Raw genomic sequence first — 13001 nt, forward strand, 5'->3', positions numbered from 1 at the left:
AACATTCTCATTCACTAAAAACAATGGAGCGAAGTTTCTATGATGGTCTCCTTAGCCGCCCCATCTGTCCAACATGCAACAATATGTTGAATTATATTGATGATTAATGGAAATTAAGAAGCTTGAGGAAAAAACATTAACAATGTCGGTGCAATAATCTTCTCCCTTGATTTTTCTTTCTGATGTAGTATGACATATTATATTAATTATTTTTTTATAAAACAATATATATTACATTAGATACTGTTTGGCAAGTTCTTTTAAAGGTCCATTTGGTTCATAATCGGAATCGAAATTTGAAACTTTTGGAATTGGAATTGGAATGGAAATGGAAATGAGATTTCATTCCCAAGGAGGGGCAGGGAATGGCCATTCCCTCAAATGGGGGAATGCCATCCCAGCAGGAATGGGAATGGTATTTCGATTCTATCCAACCAAACAGTTGGAATTAAAATAACCCTTTCGATTTCGATTCTAGATCCCTATTCCCATGAACCAAACGGGGCATAAAAAAAAATCTTCTAATATCCTAGATGGTTAAGGAGCCTTGGGGGTCTTGTCTTTAGAGACAAAGACCATTTGATAAGTAGTTTAGTTTACCAAGTTTTTAAAACCTCATTCGGAGATTATTTATCATGCAAAAAAGACCAAAAAAACTTCGTTGGATGCTTCCTAAAATTTGGCATTTTTTTTTTATCTTTTTAAGATCTTTCTGCACACTTCTGCTGTCTAGAAGGCCAATTTTCGGTCTTCTGATTGACAAACGCCACCTTTAACTTCTTTAATTATTAGTTCCTATGATCCAGGGTTAAACTGGTTGATTACCATGTTGTTATAGAGTCAATAGTTTTTTGGTAGATGAATAGATTTAACTGGACAGGTCATCCGTTGAATGATCCGACTGACCATTCCACCATGGGTTGAAAAAGATAGTTTGCAGCATTGATCAACAAACAATACACATCAAGCACTATTCATTCCAACATGATGCAATTGTGGCCCATTTTATGGGAAATGGGAGTTCACATTCAGGGGCGCCCCACCGTGGTTTTTAAAACCGGACTGGACCGGATGGTTGGATTGGAAAAATCAGGAACTAGTCACCGGATCGGTTCCGTTTTCCCTAAAAACCGGATTTTTCTCTAAAACCGTTGATTTTGGTCAGCAAACTGCTGAATTGGACAGTTAATCGTTCGAACGGTTTTGACCATTTTTTATTTTTTTGTCAGAATGACCGAACATTCGGATTGAACGGTCAGACTGTTCGAACTGATAACGGACCCCAGACTAGATCCTGTCCACGTTTATCGCAGTCACACATGGAGAACATCTCATCCTCTTCATAGTATTATGCAGGGGGAGATGTTCCCAATTCACGGGGGATGATGTATTGTGGGTAAATTTGGGCAGGGTTCTCGTGGGCAGGAGATCTGGGGTCGTTTGATGTGAACTCAGCTTAAATCTGGGGTCGTTTGATCTCAACCACTTGCATAGTATTCGGCTTTAGATGTTAAAACCTGCATTGATAGGCTCCGTTTGGGAAGAGCATAAATACTAATATATATGTATAGTGAAAAACTTTGTAAATTATATTTTTAAAGCATGTATTTGCATTGTATATATTTGAAATCGAGTAGGATTATATCTAATATGATAATAGAATAATGCATATGTATTATATGTGATATTGTATAGTTATATACGTTTTCTGATATATGTATAAATTAAAAAATAATTATTTTTTGTTTATTTTAGTGGTAATACAGTGATATTGGATTAAATCCAAGTTTGCTCCAAGTCTTACATTTTGGGTTTTGATTGGATTCTTTTGATTTTCAATTTCAATAATGTGATCGGTTTGGATATAGATGAATATGGCTTGTTTAGACCCCTATATGTTTGGGGTGAGCAAATGTGTAGGTTCTACTCAAAATTAAATGGAACCAACCTCAAATCAGCCTTGAATCGATCCTACCAATTTGTTACCAAGTAGGGGTTACTCTATTCACCTAAGGGGGTTCTAGGATCTAGGGGTTTACTCTACGTAAAATGATGTAACCGTTCCTGGTCACGTATCATTTTTTTGTGATGTATCACTTTCTTTGGCTAAGTATCTCGTCATTTGACCTGCTCATAGGTGACTTGTGACTCAGAGGATGGTGGAGCTCCCTGGTGGCGAACTTCCTGGGGGAGAGCTACTTGGTGGCGAGCTCCCTGGTGGTGAGCTACCTTGGTGAGCTCGTCATTTGACCTATTCCCAGGTGGCCTGTGACTCAGAGGATGGTGGAGCTCCCTGGTGTAGCGCAACCTGACTGCCCTCTGCATGAGGTGATCTTCTCCTCTTCGTAGACGGTGGGAGCTAAGGAACCTGCGAGAACTGAATCAGAGGACCCGGGGGTGTTTACCCGGCGGGGACTCTCCGATGCTTAAATTAGCAATCTGATTGTAGAGAGCTTGAAGATGATATTAGAGAAATGAGAGAGCTAGAGAGTAGGGATTACCTCCATTTTTCCATCCCCCTTTTCCCTAGGGGGGTGAGGTCTTTATTTACCAGGGCTGAGCTGGTGGGCGCAGGTAACCGTTGCAGGGTACGGTCCTGTCAGGTAGTAAGCAACCACCAGAGCTGGCAGGTACGGGTGCCGTTAGGTGAGAGGCGTAGGTACAGTCTTCTGGTACGGATGTCAGACGGAATGCTTCTCGTGAGGCCTCGGATGAGCTCCTTGGTGATGAGCTCCAAGCTACTTGGTGGTGAGCTCCTTGGTGATGAGCTCCGAGCTGCCTAGTGGCGAGCTCCTTGGTGATGAGCTCCGAGCTGCCTGGTGGTGAGCTCCTTGGTGATGAGCTCCGGGCTGCCTGGTGGCGAGCTCCTTGGTGATGAGCTCCGAGCTACCTGGTGGCGAGCTCCTTGGAGAGCTGCCTAGCTCCTTGGTGGTGAGCTCCTTGGAGAGCTGCCTAGCTCCTTGGTGGTGAGCTCCTTGGTGAGTTGTCGAGCTCTTTGGCGAGTTCCTTGGTGAGCTGCCTAGCTCCTTGGTGGCGAGCTCCTTGGTGGTGAGCTGCTTGGTGAGTTCCTTGGTGAGCTGCCGTGCTCCTTGGCGAGCTCCTTAGAGAGCTGCCTAGCTCCTTGGTGGTGAGCTCCTTGGTGAGCTGCCGAGCTCCTTGGCGGGTTCCTTGGTGAGCTGCCGAGCTCCTTGACGAGCTCCTTGGAGAGCTGCCTAGCTCTTTGGTGGCGAGCTCCTTAGCGAGCTCCTTGGCTGTTATGAGATACCAGGTGTCATAATTTCATTGGAGGGCCAAATCCGCCCTCATCATTTGCCCCCCACTCCCGAGTTTAGAGTAACTCGGCGAAGGGAGTAGATTTCTCCTTTTGGCCCGTAAGTTAACGAGCTAGTAAGTGCTGATCTAATTTCTTAGGCTCTGGGCTGCCTGTAAGTGGCAAGCTGCCTGTAAGTGGTGAGCTGCCTATAAGGTGAGGAGGTCTCCGTCAGTTCAGTACTATGTAGCCCTTAGGCTCTGGGGGACAACTTATAGTCCACTTTTGCCAATTTTGCCCATGCTGAAGAAGCGACTGGGTCTTAAGCAATAATGTGGCCTGTAGGCTTTCGGAGCGACTCATAGTCCACTCTTCTTGACTTTGCCCATGCCGGAGAGGCAACTAGGTCTTAAGCGGTTGTGTTGCCCATGCCGTAGAGGCGACTGGGTTTTTCAGCAGTAATGTGGCCTGTAGGCTTTGGGAGCGACTCGTAGTCCACTCTTCTTGACTTTGCCCATGCCGAAGAGGCAACTGGGTCTTAAGTAGTTGTGTCGAGGTCTCTGCCTATGAGGTGCCAAGCTGACCAGGTGTCGAGCTACCTGTGAGTGTCGGGCTGACCGGGTGTCGAGCTACCTATAAGGTGCCGAGCTGACCAGGTGTCGAGCTACCTATGAGGTGTCGGGCTGACTGGGTGTCGAGCTGCTTGTGAGGTGCCGAGCTACCTGTGAGGTGTTAGGCTTACCGGCTGCCGAGCTACCTGTGAGGTGCCGAGCTACATATGAGGTGTCGGGCTGACCGGGTGCCAAGCTGAACAGGTGGCTGAGCTGCCTGTGAGGTGCCGAGCTACCTGTGAGGTGTCAGGCTGACCGGGTGCCGAGCTACCTTTGATTGCGTTGCATCAGCCTCGTAATGCCAGCCATCCATTCGGCCATTCCCACAAGAAGCTACTAGGAGCTCGACCTTCGGGGGCAGCACTACTAACTTTAGGTCACCAGTTCACACGGGAGCCTTGGAAGGCTCGACCAGCAAGGGCGCCTATGCAGCCTATTGGCCGCCAACTCCCGCGGAAGCCACGAAGAGCTCATCTTTGTAGAGGGGACCTTGCGAAGAGGACTGATGAAGTTTTATCTGAATTGAAGGTAAAGTTGGTAGAGCTGCTTAATCTGTTAGCTCCCTACATAGTCTTTGAGTTCATAAAAAATGGAAACTAAAAAGTTTGAGCTTCGGTTTCTAAAGAGTGAGGACTTAGCTTTCTGGGAGAAGAGGACTTAGCTTTTTGTAGGATGAGAACTTAGCTTTTTGTAGCGTTTTCCCCCAGACGACGCCAATTGATGTAACCGTTCCTAGTCAAGTACTAATTTTTTTGTGATGTATCACTTTTTTTGGCTAAGTATCTCGTCATTTGACCTGCTCCCAGGTGACCTGTGACTCAGAGGATGGTGGAGCTCCTTGGTGGTGAACTGCCTGGGGGAGAGCTACTTGGTGGCGAGCTCCCTAGTGGTGAGCTACCTTGGTGAGCTCGTCATTTGACCTGCTCCCAGGTGGCCTGTGACTCAGAGGATGGTGGAGCTCCCTAGTGTAGTGCAACCCGACTGCCCTCTGCATGAGGTGATCTTCTCCTCTTCGTAGACGGTGGGAGCTGAGGAACCTGCGAGAACTGAATCAGAGGACCCAGGGGTGTTTATCCATCGGGGACTCTCCGATGCTTAAGTTAGCATTCTGATTGTAGAGAGTTTGAAGATGATATTAGAGAAATGAGAGAGCTAGAGAGTAGGGATTACCTCCATTTTTCCATCCCCCTTTTCCTTGGGGGGTGAGGTCTTTATATACTGGTGATCTGACATGTAACTGCCTCTGATTCTCTACCACAGCCGTTATTTTCCAGGGCTGAGCTAGTGGGCGCAGGTAACCGTTGCAGTGTATGGTCCTGTCAGGCAGTAAGCAACCACCAGAGCTGGTAGGTACGGTGCCATCAGGCGAGAGGCGTGGGTACAGTCTTCTGGTACGGCTGTCAGACGGAATGCTTCTCGTGAGGCCCCGGACGAACTCCTTGGTGATGAGCTCCGAGTTGTCTGGTGGCGAGCTCCTTGGTGAAGAGCTCCGAGCTGCCTGGTGGCGAGCATCTTCCATTGGTATGTTGCAGCCTCTGTAATGGTATGTTGCAGCATAAAAAAGGTAATTGTATGAGAGTTCTGAGCAGAGATGTCTCCACTCTAGACAGCCTTTGTAATGGCACGCTACCTAATACATCATCATAGACGGCCTCTGTAATGGTATGTTGCAGCCGACAACCTCTGTAACCTCTGCTCGTTCTCTCATGATCAGGTGCATCTTCCATTGGTTAAACACTACACCAATCCAGACAAATTCATCTGCAATGCAGTTAAGTTCCACCGATATCCAGCTAATCTGAATTAGAATGTATGAAAGAATATCTTATATCGATGAGATACAGATAATGAAAAATTGAAAGTCTCCATGAACCCTTCCATTTTCTGTCTAATAACAATGGCTGAAAGATTGAATCCCCTTCAACTACCAAAATGATAATTCACAACCCCTTAGCAAACAGTAATTACTCTGTCCTTGTAGAAATAGAATCCTTGTCACTCACAGGGCAACTGAAACGCCCTCTCTGTCATTGAACACCTTCTATCCCCTCCCCCCTCCCACCCAAAAGAGAGAGAAATAAAAGTCAGCTGACTCCAGGCCTCCTATATGTTTCAGGTTTCAATTCACATCATAATTTAAACAAGTATGTTGCCTTTAAATTTATTTGTATGTTATATAGTTATTGTAGAGCCTTTTAGCTGTTGTAGATCCATTACCGAAAAGGAGAAAAACAACTATTCTCGATCCTTATCATAGAGTCAAGGTAGTTCCTTTAAATTTTCTACGTGGTTAGCAGGTTGGATTGATTGCTAGATGGTCTTGACCATTTTAACAACACAATTGAATTGCTGTGGCCATGGGTCCACCCTTGGTGCTTGAGGGTATTGTGTTCTCCTTTGCAAATCCAACTCTGGTGCCTACATGCTGAAGCCTAGAGCATCACATAGATTGGGTTCTCCTTGTTCATCAGATTGCTGTAACCACAGGTCCACTTTTAATGTTTATGGGCCAGGATCCAGAGTCATTGGATATGATGCCATTATTCATGCTGATGTTGTTGATCTATTTCAACAGTATTTTCAGCCATTGGATTTAAACTTTTAGGCCAAATATTATAAAACAATCATCTAATTAATCTGAACCATTTAATAAGCATCGTTATATAATTTGGTATGATATTCGCATGCATCATCTTACGGGATAATGTATGCACATACATGAAAAACAGTGATGAAAAATCACCTTACCAAATAACATAGTATTGTTCACTGCCTACATGACAGAAACACTCCCAAATAAAATCAATGTGCTTTTTAGTGAAAAACGGGTCTTGAAAGTATGGACGTTTTTTCTTGAAAATCAGACCCAAAAACGTCCACACTTCCAAACACCATGTATGTTAGAAAGTTAAAGAGATACGATTGTAATTACCAAGCTTCAAGAGATATTTAAATAAATTATTATTATTATTATTATTATTGAAAACCAAGTTTCCAAAGAACATATTTATTTATTTTTGTATGATGAAAAAGAATAAATTCCACAAATAGACATTGGACTCAACTTTAGAATCGTCAGAAACAGAACCTATTCTGAAATTAACCTTCACAAAATAGGTTCTGATTCGAAACACTTGAACTGAGGATGGGGTTGGTTCCAAGTTTTACCGAACCGAATCGAACTGATCCTTATTCACCACTGTATATGCAACCCAATTATAAAAGATTATTTTCAAAAAAAATCGTACGGATCCTTATTAATAAAAGTTGATTTAAGTTATTATATTGTAAAAAGAAAAAAAAAAGAAAAAAGTTATTCTGTTCTGTACTACCTACCGACTTGTTAATGTTATTACTTTTTCTTTTGAAAAGAAGAGTAATGCAAGGTATCTTCGTGGAAAGGATTTCTTCTTCTTTTTCTTTCTTAGAATGAAAGTAATCTCTCTCTCTCTCAACTGGGTTTAGAAGATAAAATTGAAATTATGCTCTAGATATTTGGCTCAGAGAAAGAAGATTAGTTGTGGCTTAATCGTTTGGGTGTTTCTCTCTCAAGTTTTCAACTATCATCTCTACGATCGAAAGAACACAAAGGCCACCAGGTTTTTCATTTTCACCTCTTTTTCTTCTTTCTGTAGCCTGTATGTTTCTGACTTTAGATTAGTTTCAATTTGCTTTAATATTTTAGTTTGAGAAGATTTGTATGAGATGCTCAGGAGAATTGTCGAGCCCATGCTGCTCTGAACAAGTTGGGATCGATTGTGAAATACTAATTGTCCATTCTTTAATGAACTACTATTTTGTTATATTTATTAACTTTGATCTTTGATGGTACGAAAGTGGCAGAGTGAATTTGAAGGAACAATAGATATAAGTCATATTAGTTAATAAAATTGATTAGATAAAATGGAATATTAAGGCTATGTTTTCTGGTTTGATGGAAAATGAGAAGAAGGAAAGTTCTCAGGGAATTTCACAGAATGTGTTAAAATTCTCTCATATTTTCACTCAAACCAAACATAGCTTAAAAGCTCTACGGTAAGTAGTTGGAATTTCCTGGCACCTTCTCAAGTTGACTTGGTTGACTTGATGAGTTATAATAGAGCGAGTTTAATTATTGAGTCGGCTCAAAATCAATATACCATGGGATAGAGTTTTGTCTATTTTTTGTTTTTGTTTGTTTCATGAATTTTAAACTGTCCCAGAAAAATGAATTTTAAATTATATTGTTCCAGCGCTAAATATTTTCAAATTAATTGGTTTCCAAAAATTAAGAGAAGAATTAAAAAAAAAAAGAAAAAATGTAATTTTCCATGTGGCACTTTAATTGGAGTCGGAAAAGGCTCATGACTCCACCATTGTAGCATGAAAGGCTTGGTTGTAGTCATCGTTTTTGAACCGCCGTTGATCTGGACGGTCAGACCATTTAGCCTGGGAACCGTTCAGGCAGTCAGTTCCGTTTTATCTCAAATTCAGTCCCTGGCCAAAAACCGTTGAATCGGTCAATAATCCATTGACCCAGGTCGTCAAACCGTCGATCCATTGATCCATTCAATGGTTTTTGGTCGTTTTTTATTATTTATATTTTATTGTCAGAACAGGCTATTTGGTCGAACCATCAACCCAGAAACTGATGACCAAAATGGTTCTGTTTTCAGATCGGTTTTTAAAACCATGATTTTAGTGCTTCCTATACATGACATGTTATCATGGATATGGGTAGAAGAATAATTTTAATTAGGGTAAATGACTTAAATCTCCCTTCAATTTTCATATAAATACTGAAACCTCCCATCTCTTTATAAAATGGACTAATAGTTACTTCCCTATTAAGATTTGATTACACGAGCATTAATATTGAAAATTTAATGATATAACAAATATAAAAGAGACCTTTTTAATGATTCTGTTGGATATAAGTAAGACAGGGGAGGTAAGTTTCAGCATAAGTCTCATTTTGACCCAGTTCTTTTTTACTGAGATTAATTATCCATTTTCTTTTATTTTTCAGATAAATAAGATAATGACCATTTTAGTCATAAAAAGTCATTATTAAAAGGGGTAATTTTGTCCTATCTAAGTGTTGGCAATTTGTTTTCAGATAGGAAAGTTTCTTATCCATGCCCAGGGAAAGCAAATTTTCCGTAAATCCTACAAAAATCTGAAAAAAAGAACATAAATATCTTGATCAATGAGAACCAAAATCCCATTAACCAACTCTATCGAATTCAAAAAAAAAAACCCTAAAAAAAAGAAATCACCAGGGGGTATTATGTCTTTCTTACGATTTAGTCTTTTTTTTTCCCTACTTTTGAATTAGAAATGAACTGCCAATTTTGATATCTATATACCATATACCAATATCATAGTTTTATACTCCCATTATGTGTATTTTGATATTTCAGTCACATTGCCCCGGAGAATCGGACTATTTAAAGAACATCTTACTGATTTGGTGCTTCTAATAGCTTAATTGATTTTTCAAGTTGGGAATCTCAACGATGAGCTCTACAAAGGCAAATACAAGGTTTTTTTTTTCTATACTTACCTCTCTTTCTTCATGCTTGTAATTGGTTAAATCTGAATTAGCTTTTTCTAAGTCGATTTATGAAACAACCTCATAAGTTTGTATGTTTTTAATAGAAAGGCCACATTACTTGAATATACCCTGTGGGTTAAATATTTAAGTGTTAAGATTGAGTGAAAAATTAAGTGGCAAATAAAAAATGCCATTGATTGTTAAGGTGGTAATAATGCTCAAACACTGTTTAGGATGTGAATCAATAATGAAGAAGAAGGAGAAGAAGATAACAGGAGGGGCAATTGGAGGTGAGATGGGGTTTGGGTTTTACTGTTTAAAAAGGGTATTTTCAGTCATTGAGGAACATACAACCCTAAATAACCCTAAATGTAGGGGTGTAAACGGATCAAATTCGAATCAGATCAGGTAATATCCGAATTCGAATCCGCTTAGAAATTTTGATATCCAAATTCGATTCAATACCAGATGGATATTAAAAATTAATATCCAAATTCAGATCTGATTAAATATTCGAATTTGATTAATTAATTATTTTAGATAATTAATAAATATATAAAATAAATATTTTATTGATATAAAACATATAAATATCTAAATTGTTTATGTAACTTAATTATTATATATAAAATATTTTATATATTATATATAAGAATTAAATAATCGGTTGAATTCGGATATTTATCGAATCGAATCAGGTCATATTCGAATTTGAATGATTAGATATTTGAATTCGATTTGATTACATCGAATATCGAATTCAAAATTGGATTTTCAAATACCGTTGACACCCCTACCTAAATGTTTTACTAATAGAGGGCCTATTTGTGTCAAATGGACCACCTAACAAGATACATTTAAGTAGTTTTGGAAACCACAATTTGCGTCCGTTCTACCCAAAGCCCAAGCCCGTATCAAAACTTCTCTTTGTCTATTTTCTTTCAATTAAAAAAAAAATTCAATTACATATTAGATGAAACCAATGGCTTCAAAATGCACGTTAGCACACAAGAAGTGAATGATTTGAGATGTAAAACTTAGCACACAAGAAGTGAAGGTTCAAATGAGACTTTTACATACAATCCTAGATGATGATGGTTGTCATCACAAGAGACGTAGATACACTTGCAAAAAATTGACCCAATCTGCAAACCCAACATGTTGATCAAATATGAAAAAACAATGTTAGGGTCTCAAATCTAGATAATATAAAATTGAGAATGACCCCACCCGATCTGACCCCTTTTTAAAGGTTGGATCCGGTTCGGTCATGAATCAACCTGGTGACCTGATTGGTAAGTCTAATTGGGACTATTTATATATTATTAAAAGTTTTCACTCTTTAATCTCTATTATTTAGTCTTTATTCTTTATTTTTTATGTTTGAAATTTTAAGGTTAATTCCTTTAATTTTTTACATTTTTATATATTTTTTTTTTATTTTTTTTGAAATCTCAGTTACTTTTAAATTGACCCAAATTGACTAATGGATCAACCCTAACACAAACATTTAGGGTCGGGTCTAGATTTTTCCAACCCAACCCGAAGATCGGCCCGGCACAAATTCAACGTGAAAGTGTCATGACCGTTACACCCAATCCGATTGGCAGGTCTAACCTAGATGATGCTTCCGTATCCTAATTCCCAGTTTTTAACGTATGGGTGATTCAAAAACTGATACATGTGTACAATATGCACCAACACGTATGATATGAACCATGGATTGGAGCAACGCAAATTGAGCGTTTGACAAAATAGAAGTTCCCTTATGGGTGGTTCCGAATTCGATCCAAATCAGATGCAAAGATCGGATCTTACGAATATTGATTTGAATTCGAATATGATGAGAAAGTCAGATATTTGGATCTGATTTTATTCGATTTAATTTAAAAAATTAATAAATTATTAAAAAATAAAATATAATAATTTAAATATAAAAAAACAAAAAAAATACAAGTATGGCTTTAACTATTTTTGTTATATATACATATTTTTATAAAAAATAAATAATAAACAAATTTACACAAATGGAATATAAATAACAAATTTATAAATAAATAATATATATATATATATATATGTGTGTGTGTGTTATATAAATAAATAAATAACATTGAAAACATGGCAAGGACGTATATCTGCTACACTTAACATTGAGATGAGTCTCGAATCCAATTAACCTCTTCCATCCAAGGCCCAACTATCTTGGGCCTTAAACCGACTTCTTTGAACCAATTTGAAAAAAAAAAAAAAAGTAACAAAATAGAATAAAATGCAGCATGATAGAAGCCGATATACTAGAATAAATCTTGGATCTAGCACTATCTGCTATATTCTTCTAGTATAATAATGGTAAAAAGAAAAAAAAAAATTAAAAAGATTATGACTTTTACTAGCAGACTACCTTAGTTGCAGAATACACACTATTTAATTAGAGTCGTAAATTAGCTGATAATAAAATAGCCAATCTTGAGTTAGTAGCCCTAGAGGCTATAAAACCATGGCGAAGAATATTTTGCCTAAACCCTCCACACCACCACTTGTGTTTCTTGCTTCCAACAAGATTCCCAGCCCTGAACAGTAGAAACCACCCCATTATTGTCCGCCAACCACCTCACCTGATCTTCTCCATGACCTGGAACCCTCTAAAGTTGATCCAAACCCTGCCATGTTTCCATCAAATGGGATGGACATGTTCTCACCTTGCATCCACTGTTCTCTCTTGCGATGGAATTCACAGAAATAGATCTATGGAGGCTAAAGCCATACCTAACTCTTTTCCAAATATTTTCAACAAAATGCCCAAGAGATGCCACTTATCCAACCATAATTTAGTCCTCTGCCTATTGTCAATATAATGCTTTATACATTTTTTTATGCCAATATAATGCTTTATACATGATTCAACAGGCCTTTATACTTCAATATATCTTCCTCCAAACCCATGAACAGTCCTTTCGGTAGGATTAGTATAAATGGAATCTTCTTTTAGACAAGGTTCAAAATATGGATACATTCGATGTGTCGGTCGGTAGAGGCGTATCGGAGTGTATTGATCACTATTTAGTTTTTTTTTTTTTTAATTCCGGTTCAGAGGGGTCGGTTTAAGGTTTATCCACCCTTGAACCGGTCGAGACCCCGAAACACCTCATGTAGGAGCGTATCGAGAAGCCCTTGATATGATATGTATTGGCCGGTATGGCCCAATATATATCAATACAATGAGCTAGTTTTGACCCTAGTCAAGCTTAGCACCTATGAGGTTATAGCCCAAGTCCGAGCCTAACCTAGCCCAAACCTCAAGCCACCTCAAGCCTAAAATGTAAGCCTAGGCTTAGTAGGCTCTATTGTGGGCTTAAGCCAAGGCCAGTCCCTAGAGATTAGTTTATTTATTTATTTTTAATATATTAAACATTTAATATTATATTAAATATTGTGTTTTTAATATTATTTTTTAAATTAGTTCGACCATGATGCCAAAAAGACATTATACCGGAAAAACTTAAATCAAACGGCATCATAGAAGTGGTAATCAATTGGGTGGGTTTCTATAAAAATTCATAGTAGGTATTGATTGGTGAAGCCTTTTTAGTATCATACTTTT

General features: G+C 38.9%; 1 protein-coding gene across 2 annotated transcripts in view; it reads left to right on the forward strand.

Moving 5' to 3' along the window:
* Positions 1-7318: 7318 nt before the first annotated feature.
* Positions 7319-13001, forward strand: part of LOC104589407 (P-loop containing nucleoside triphosphate hydrolases superfamily protein) — a 30557-nt gene continuing 24874 nt past the window's right edge. For both annotated transcript variants that reach the window (XM_010247725.3, XM_010247726.3), the window contains exons 1-2: positions 7319-7460; positions 9264-9385. In XM_010247725.3, the coding sequence (XP_010246027.1) occupies positions 9360-9385 (26 nt within the window). In that variant the 5' untranslated portion in view covers positions 7319-7460; positions 9264-9359. The remainder of the gene's footprint in view (positions 7461-9263; positions 9386-13001) is intronic.

The sequence above is a fragment of the Nelumbo nucifera genome, chromosome 4 (genome assembly GCF_055504915.1).
Source record: "Nelumbo nucifera cultivar China Antique chromosome 4, China Antique-T2T, whole genome shotgun sequence".
NCBI classification, from domain to species: Eukaryota; Viridiplantae; Streptophyta; class Magnoliopsida; order Proteales; family Nelumbonaceae; genus Nelumbo; species Nelumbo nucifera.